The sequence below is a fragment of the Coptis chinensis genome, chromosome 4 (genome assembly GCF_015680905.1).
Source record: "Coptis chinensis isolate HL-2020 chromosome 4, ASM1568090v1, whole genome shotgun sequence".
NCBI classification, from domain to species: Eukaryota; Viridiplantae; Streptophyta; class Magnoliopsida; order Ranunculales; family Ranunculaceae; genus Coptis; species Coptis chinensis.
Genome location: NC_141459.1, coordinates 25,173,323 through 25,182,181, shown reverse-complemented (window position 1 = coordinate 25,182,181; position 8,859 = coordinate 25,173,323). Strand labels below are relative to the sequence as shown.

The window sequence follows — 8,859 nt, the reverse complement described above, 5'->3', positions numbered from 1 at the left end:
AGTCCATCTTCCTAGAAAAAAAAATAAACAAGACTATGGCACCCATTGGATGCTAGTAGTACCATTCTATTGTCTTACTTTAAGAGAATCAGAAATTTTCGTCAAGGAAATAGAGGAAAAAAAAAACATATATAACTAATTCTATCTTTCTTTATTATTTACAACAATTCAGAGCAACAAGTGAAAAGATACCCAAAAGTATATGCAAGTCCATGGTTACATCCAAAAATCTCACATAAATGAGCTGATGAAAAACATCATCTTCCCGGTAGATGAACGAATAATTAGGTTTTAGTGTTTATACTCAACATATGCTTCCTTACAACAGATTGAACTAAGATGAAGCCAAATACAACAACCAACCTTGACGTCTAGAGTAAAATATCGGTAAGACGAGGTGCACAAATAACAGCTCCTTCCTCAAAAGCACCTTCCTTGTAGGCACAAAGTAGAACTCTAAGGAAACATAGTTTCCGGTCAAGAGGTATCTGGCCGGCCCTTTTAGGGTCAAGCTCAAGCTCAAGCTTGTCTCTGCTCTCTAACAGCTTGGTCTTTTTCCCCAGTTTCTTATTAGGGAATACAAGTAAATGGTTTCCACGGATGTTATTCAAGTGAGTACTTAAAATATCATATGTCCTTGCAACAAATCCTTTAAATGGACAAGCATGCTGCTCTAGTGATTCAGAGTCACAATTTTTTATGCCTGCATCACCCAATGAATTACAACCATTCCTTTCTCCTCTAGAATTCTCCTCGTAGATGTCTTGAGTAACTCTCCCAAGAGGCTGTCTCAAAAGCAAGCTTGATGCTGTCCCAAGGAGGTGGGCTAGGAACTTTTGAAGGCCTCATAGCGATAGGATGGAGATCCATTTTTTCATCAATGGCAATAGCCTCAGCAGCCATGAAGCATGAGTGTGCGTTGCAATCAGGGAAATCGAAAGGGAAAGAAGGCAATCCAACCTACAATGCAAAAGTTTCATTAACATTGGCAATATTAACAAAAATTAAATATACAAGTCGGAAGAAGGCTGAGTTGCATAAACTTACATCACATGCAATCCAGTGATTCTCTCTTAAGCCAACTGAATGAGCTCCATGGTTAACAAGAGGAACCCAGAAAGCCTTGACCCAAGTTAACGGGAGAATGAGAGACCACCTGAAAGAGGATTGAAACTTACACATTAATTTTTTTTGTGAGGATCCATTGTCTTCAATTCAGATTTCAGACACATAAAGTATTGAATACAGAAACAAGTTACAGTTATTTTGGACGCAGATTGTACTTTTTTATCATGAAACATTGAGGAAGAAAGAAGGAAAATCGCAGCATACCCAACACATGATCCTCGTATGTTCCTATTCTTTAAGAGCAATATGGGGAATGAGCTCGAAGACTGTCCTTTCATTTCAGTTGTCGACACATCAGAGTTCATATCAAGGATATCAATGTTAAAAAAATCCATGCGCTTTTGATGCTTTTCCATGCAAAGACGATTCTCCTCTACTGAAAGATTCACCGCATTACGAGCTTGCCACAAGTCCTTGTTGTCAGAGACTAAAACACTATTAGCTTTAAAGTTTGACCATAAATAATTCCTTTTCTTATTTAACCATTTTGAGTATGAATCAAAATATTTTACACGCGAATATGCAAATTATGAATCAACATAATTTAATTTTTTTTAATCAGAATTTTAGGATTAGAAATAGAGAGAAGAGGAACCCCATGAGAGAGAGAAAGAGAGTCAGGAGGGAGGGAAACAGTCACGGTAAGTTTGGACTTCGGAGAGAGAAGGAGCAAGTCATGAGAAACCCTTCGTTAGAGTATATTTTGTATTTCGAAATTTCGGTTTTTAAGTAAAGTGTAAAGGACATCCGTCTAAGAGCGGGGCTGTATATATATATAATTCTAAGTCGTTCAAATTAATAATACTAACAACAAAAAAACATCAATAAATATAAAACTATGAACAAATTTCAACTTTATTATCAATAAATTATTGTGCATAATGTGTTGGAACCACACTTCACCAATATGGAATAATTGAACAACACAAAACTTTCTAGATAACAGTATGAATGAAGAAGATGATGTTTCACAGAATAAAACAAATAACAATAAAAGAAATTACTCTTGATGATTGAGGCTTGCAATTAGGGGTGATAATTTGGCCCTCAGGTTCTCAACCCGCCCCGACCCGCCTCTCAAAATTACATGTTCAAGCCCTCAAAAGTTGGCCCTCCCAAATTTGAGGGGCGGGCTAGGGCCTAGGTTCTGAAGCATGAGCCCGGCCTTCATTGAGCCCTCACTTGGCCCTCATACGTTTACTTGTTATTTTATATTATATTTATCTATTATACTCTAATTATCTAAGTTGTATAAAAAAAATCACTAAATTAGTTTTCAATAGGGGATAAATTATAATATAACATAATACATGCATTTTTTGTAATTGATTTAATGATATGTATATAAGTCATACATAAAAGCAAATCCAACCTAACAAGTAACAACATAGTTAAGTATGAAAAATATAGATGTTTTAAAAATATCATCTCTTCCACCATCTCTATCTATTATTATTTTTTTCTAAAGACATAACAATTAGTTTTGTATACTTAGTTAAAATTGATATACATAATCAAAGTATGATAAAATAATAATAATAATAATAATAAATAAAATAAACTAGTCAAATATAATTAGATCAGGACCCGACCCTCATTTGGCCTTAAAAAATGAGGGTCGAGGGGCGGGTTAAGGGCTTGAATTTTCATGTTTGACCCGGCCCTCAATACAAAATAGGGGCGGGCTGACCCCGCACTCAATTACGAGGGCTTTTATGGTTTGAGGAGCGGGCTAGCCCGGCCCGGCCCTTTTATCACCCCTACTTGCAAATGCAATGTCCTAAAGACGAATTTCACCCCTATCCGAATACTCACAGTTTTTCAGGTGTCGTCTTCCCAGGATACAACAATCAGTTACTTCGAAATCATAACACCACAACTTCAAAGCCTTAGCGAACCTTTTAATAGATTTTTGTACTCTCAGACAAGGAGAAAAGACATGGACAGTTTTGGTCACTCTCAAAAGTTCTTTTATTTTATTCAGAGATTTTTTTCAAACATTCTTTAAATGAACAAGATAGGGGTTTAAATAAAACGAAAGCGTCTCTTCAAACAACCACAATGTCTATTCCAAGAGTTACTTTGTCTCTTCAAGCATGTCTTTCCAATATAATGTTTAAAGAGTTTTATAACAAAGATAAAAGAGAATGACAATTATAAAAAAAAAATAACCGTCAGTAACTTCTTGATAACTGTCTATGACATCCGAAAATAAAAACTAAGTCCCAACCATACAAGTCAAGTCCAAGACCCCAAGGCCCAATCATAGATCATAGAATATTTAATATATTCTATGTCTATTTTGTTCGGATCCAACTTGGATTCTAAAATGTGTACCACTAGGCCAACTTCTTAAAATTGTTCAAGCACATCATCTTTCATACATGTAACTACTTTCTATTCACATTTAGATTTTCCAATATAATGTTGTGATGAATGTTGTATCACATAATTCTGAACGAGTTAGAACTTTATATTTATATAATAGGAATCGTGATGAATTAGAAAGAATCGTGAAGAATTGGAAAAAATTTACATGCACTTCAGGCTTACGTTCGCTTCATCGGCTAGTCGCCTCGCCGCGCATTTGTCAGTCTCGTCATCTCATGTTCTGTGTAGGTCCAGAAAACCAAACGGTCTTAGACCCAAATCAACTTTAAAATTGACAATTTTTGGAATTGCTAAATCAAGCCGAGAATTACTGACTAGATGGTTATACAGGTACTACCTTTATATTCGCCAACTTGGATTGAAAAAAATTAATGAATAATATAGATCCAAATTTATCAGAGTTACAATATAATATAGACCTCAGGTATAGGCAATGGGAAACAATGAGAAGTGATCTGAACACCAACGTTGAAATGCATCCACCAATTGGCAGCAACAGATTACGCATAACCCAAGACCTGAGACCTCCCTTCCATTCAAGTATCTTCCATGCATCCCTAATCCCTTATTAAAATGTAGAGTTGAAATTGCAAGAAAATGTTTCCCTCCGAGAGATTATAGAATTCCGGAACTCAGCGTGGCATCTGTCCGTCAGTCAGGAAGGACAGGAAGTTGCACTGAACAATTGGTTTGGTGTGACTGAATTGGTCAATGCTTTCCTTTGATCAGGGTCTAGACTCGGGGTTACGAAATAGCCTATAGTTGTGCACTTAGAAGTTCGTTCCAAGTATCAGGAATCCCAGGCAGGCACCAGTGCAAGCAATCCTGCATACCCTCTGTGGGTCTAATGGTGTACTTTGACAAGTGGCCTTCATCTCTCAGCTGAGAAATAGCAGTAATATCCAAGATCTTAACCTTCGAACCCTTTACGGCACTCTCAATAACAGGGTCACTAGATTCATCTTGCAGGACCTCACTTCCACCAGCCAACGGAATGCTATTATCACATGTCCCCCCAGTGTTCCAATCCCCATTAAAAAAATGCCTAGGTGAGATTGTCCGGAAGAAAGCTTTGAGTTGTGGCTGCTGAAGAAGCTGTGAATCCAACCACTTAACAACACTATGAACTGTAAAAAATTTTGCATTCGCCATTTCTGCCAGCTTCTTATCATTGTTAGGCCTGCCATCAACATACATCACCCAACGGTTGCCTACTAGCTTACCTCTATTCCAATGATGCCCTGTATTAAGTACCAAGACATCAAACCTGTGCAGATAGTCTCGCAAGAATGCTGTTGGACGATCGAGATGCATGGCATACTCAGTTTTTGGATCAGTAATGTTAAGGGGCTCCAGGTCGCAAAGAGTTGCAGACCAGTAATAAAGAATGGTTGTATTGCTGCTCGGGAACCGATAAGCCCAACCATCAGGACGAATGGCACCACGAGCTTTGACGAGGCCATAGTGGCTTCCAATATTGTGTACATCTGGGATCTCTTCACCCCCAGTAACCATACATATAAGTGACTGAAACTGTTGCCTTCCCAAAGAATCCCCTACAAAAGCAATAGTTTTGTCCTGCATCCTAGCATCCAAAATCTCCATTAGGAAAACTCACCAATATAATTAGTCAGAATTCTGGAAAAGTAAATTGTTTGACCAGAAAATGAGTACACAAGAATAAGTAGCTTTTCTCCTACAAAGTGAAAAACTTGAACAACAAAACAGTGATGCATACCTTCTCAAGAATGTTGTCTTTTCAAATTCAGGCATCCTGCAATTTTCAGGCTGCCATTTGAAGGTCTCATAGGAAAAATCTGTCCGCTGGGTGAGCCTACAAGCCCACATCTCTGACAGCCACTGCTTACACCCAAACCCAGAGTACAATGGCCTCCTGCTGTCGGCAACCCATCTGCCCTTTGCATAATTACAATCTGTGGGGGTAAACAATCATAAATCATGAAAAAATATTCAGCATAAAATAAAAATATTCCGATTTTTAAGGGCAACGGGAACGTTACCAAATATGCCCATGCTTGTTTGATTTAAAAAGTAATTGGCAGCTATAACATTATTTTTGGTTACTACAGTTTCTTTTGATGACACAAGAAGGATATAACAACTTGTTCACTTCAAAAAGAATGTGGTAGAACAGGGATAGTTTTATTTTATAACCACTCAGACACCCTTACTAGTTTAACTTGCTGAGCTTAATTATAATAGCAGAAGACGTCAATGAGAACTTTAGTTATAGTTCGCATCATACATTATCAATCAAGCAGTACAATGAAACAAAATAAAGAAATGAATGCCCAATCGATCTTGTACCTTCTGTAATTGACGAACCCTAAAACTAATCAACATCTATATAAACGGGACTATTTGCAAAATATTGACTAGTGATGACTGACCGCAACTTTAAGTCTATATGCAAGATGATTGAGAAAAATTGCCTATCGAATAGCTCATTTCCAGTGAAGTAATAAAATAACCATCAGAAAAACAGTTATAAGAATCATACAAACACTCTACCTTTACTATCAACAAGATAGTCCCTGTCATCATTTCTCCCTTCAGTAGAAAGCGTGGTAGAAAAATTGGTTGGTGCATATAAACCTTCTGCAGTCTGCTCTTTTCTTGTTTCCCCCATCGTGAATGAATCTGAAAAGACTTTTTCAGTGTGCACCTTTGAGTTTACTGATGATAATGGGTCCATGGGATCACCCATTAGAATCTCTACACCACAGCGAAATAATTCAAAATGTGAACCAATCAAATGTATCATAGATATATCTAAACAAAGAGAGAGAGAGAGAGAGAGAAAAAAAAATATATATATATATATATATATATGGGGAGGGATAGAGGCACCTTCATTATGCGCACATTATAGTCACATTGTAAATTAATTCAAGCAAAATCATGGACTTAAAAATTGAATTAAGGGTTGATTTTTTGTAGATATGATATCCCCACCATGGAGAACATGCTCACAAAAATTTAGCTCATTCAAGGAAGTCTAACATTAGAACATGCTCACAAAAATTTAGCTCATTCAAAGAAGTCTATATATATATATATTTCACTAGGGCACTGCAATCAATATATGGACAAGTGCATATGCTTTGAAAAGAGCTTGACTCCAAAAAACCTTCACTGGTAAAGATTCTTGAGTGTATAAAACATGGGAGATTTGATTCTGGGGACATTAAGATAAGATTAGGATGGATTAATTCTCTGGACCTGTTTTTAGATGTTAGATATAGAACAAAGACGCATTTGCCCACTTAGCCGTTTGAGTGGCAAATTTATATGAGTTTAATTATATAACAGGCCAAATGAGACTCCCCGAGAATTGTTAATTGCACATGTTGACCAAAAACTACTTACTCTCTTCATAGTTCCATTACTTCACAACTCTAGGTAAAGTGGCAACATTGAGAAACTACAGCTGATCTCCTTGAAATGACATCATTGTGTAATATCATTTAAAAGTCAAACATGTTTAAAGCAAATAAACTGCACACGGCACATTGAGTGGAGTTCGGTTTGAAAGTAGTTGAGTGTAATGAAAATTAAGTAAATAGGCAAAGGAACACAGAGTAAACGAGTAATTCCAACCATAAGAATGTCCTAGCAAAGCACCTAAATTCCAAGGCTTGCAAATTGGAAAAGAGTATTCAAACTTAAACGAAGTAAATCATTGAAGCGTTGGTGAGCAGAAAGAAAAACAGTATAGACACACGTAGAGTTACTCGAGTATTAAAAGTGAATGGCGTAATGTGATGGGCCGAATACGCGTACAGTGGCACGGCGATCAGGAGATGTAAAAGCACATTCATTTCGAGGCAATACTATCAAAACCAGTGCTAGTAAGAAAGAACGAATAGTGTCATGGTGACGCTGTCAAGCATATGCATACCAGCACAAAAAATCAAACATTTTCAAGGGCATAATGTACCAAGTACGGTACGGACAACTAATCCATTTTCATTCCTCCAGGTTCAGCTTCTAAAACCACATTTTCAATTATAACATGCTAGAATTATTAAATTATAATAAAGAGGTGAATGAAAAACCTGAAGAAGGCATTACAAACTGATCTTGAGCAGACATCAATGAAATAACAAGTGGGGTTTTCTCCAGAGCCCAAAGAAGAACAGTTGTACCAATAAGGACAACTAGAAAGATACTAAACTTCTTAGCTCTCCTCCTGTACACGTTGCTACCACCTTTCATTCCTCCTCCCATATACACAACCTTAAACTACATTCATTAATAACCTTAAAAGTGTGGTACTGAAACCTTAAAAGTGATGGACAACCTCTGTATTCTTTGATTGATTTTGATTTATTGGCTGATTAAGAGAGAGAGAGAAAAGGTGTGGGGTCGGGTCAGTGTTTTGGTTTCGATATCTGAGTGAAGTGGTTAGTTATTGGATTTGTTTGTTTTATATACATTTGACCAGATTTGATTGCTTTGACCCAATTCGGTTCATTAAAAATTGCTAATGGAGCACTAGAGGACGTTGTCGGTGAGAGCCACACTCGATATTCTGTTGAATGAAGAATCACACACCCGATATTTCGCGCACGAAGAATACGCAGGGGCAGTTTCGTCAGTTTGAACTTTGACTTTTCCATTATGCGCAAGTTCAAGAGGTATAATTTTTTTTTAATTTTTTTTATTCAAATAGAAATTCTATTAAGACAAAAGTGTTTTCCAAATAATTAAGACAAACGTGCAACAAGCTGTACCGCAAGTCTTTTCCGAATGACAAATTTTATCATCCTAAATACAAACTCGTTAGAACCAGTTATCATTACGTTACAGTTCATAACTTTCTACAATCTCTTAAGGAGCTCAACAGATTATTGTGCCAAGAAACCAAAAATGTCAAAATTAAACGGAATGAAACAATGTTGGTTAGCTTTACAAGTTTCTTTGTGTTTCTCAAGAGACTGTCATTTTTTATTTTTTTTATGAAGTGAAAAATTTTATTGATAATGATAATGAGTTTTACAAATAATTAAGACAAACGTGCAACAAGCTGGGCCGCAAGTCCTTTCTGAATGGCAAATCCTATCCTCCTAAATACAAACCAGCTGTCATTACGTTGCAGTCCATAACTTTCTGCAATCTCTTAAGGAGCTCAACAGACTATTGTGTGCCAAGAAACAAAAAATGTCAAAACTGAATGGAATTAAATAATGTTGGTTAGCCCTACAAGCCTCCTCATGTTTCTCAATCTTTTCTGCCGCTGCTCTATTAGCTGCGTCACCCACCTCAAAGACTCCATTCCCAATCCCTACCAACGGAGAGTCTCCAGTTACATCAACA

The 8,859-nt window shown here is 36.8% G+C and overlaps 2 protein-coding genes across 2 annotated transcripts; both read right to left on the bottom strand.

The window, feature by feature from the left end:
- Positions 1-271: 271 nt before the first annotated feature.
- LOC147502885 (ribonucleases P/MRP protein subunit POP1-like) lies at positions 272-1,463 on the bottom strand. Its single transcript, XM_086604639.1, has 4 exons — positions 1,333-1,463; positions 1,048-1,156; positions 771-960; positions 272-703 (listed from the first exon to the last, which is right to left on the bottom strand). The coding sequence occupies exons 1-4, from the start codon at positions 1,461-1,463 to the stop codon at positions 372-374; spliced, it is 762 nt and encodes a 253-aa protein (XP_086460765.1). The 3' UTR covers positions 272-371.
- A 2,378-nt stretch (positions 1,464-3,841) lies between these two features.
- On the bottom strand, positions 3,842-8,055 carry LOC147502884 (protein trichome birefringence-like 14). The gene is made up of 4 exons (XM_086607715.1): positions 7,599-8,055; positions 6,052-6,255; positions 5,258-5,453; positions 3,842-5,104 (listed from the first exon to the last, which is right to left on the bottom strand). Exons 1-4 carry the CDS (start codon positions 7,768-7,770, stop codon positions 4,276-4,278), a joined length of 1,401 nt encoding a protein of 466 aa, XP_086463841.1. The 5' UTR covers positions 7,771-8,055; the 3' UTR covers positions 3,842-4,275.
- Between the last annotated feature and the right edge of the window lie 804 nt (positions 8,056-8,859).

What these genes read in the sequence shown, in the direction of transcription:
- LOC147502885 (XM_086604639.1), bottom strand. Translation starts at nt 1,463, where the DNA reads ATGGATTTTTTTAACATTGATATCCTTGATATGAACTCTGATGTGTCG. An exon ending in ATACGAGGATCATGTGTTGG is followed by an intron (nt 1,157 to 1,332) that starts GTATGCTGCGAT and finishes ATCCTCTTTCAG; the next exon opens with GTGGTCTCTCATTCTCCCGT. An exon ending in GACAGCCTCTTGGGAGAGTT is followed by an intron (nt 704 to 770) that starts ACTCAAGACATC and finishes TGGGTGATGCAG; the next exon opens with GCATAAAAAATTGTGACTCT.
- LOC147502884 (XM_086607715.1), bottom strand. Translation starts at nt 7,770, where the DNA reads ATGGGAGGAGGAATGAAAGGTGGTAGCAACGTGTACAGGAGGAGAGCT. An exon ending in GTTTGTAATGCCTTCTTCAG is followed by an intron (nt 6,256 to 7,598) that starts GTTTTTCATTCA and finishes GCTGTGGTGTAG; the next exon opens with AGATTCTAATGGGTGATCCC. An exon ending in AAGACAACATTCTTGAGAAG is followed by an intron (nt 5,105 to 5,257) that starts GTATGCATCACT and finishes TTTGGATGCTAG; the next exon opens with GATGCAGGACAAAACTATTG.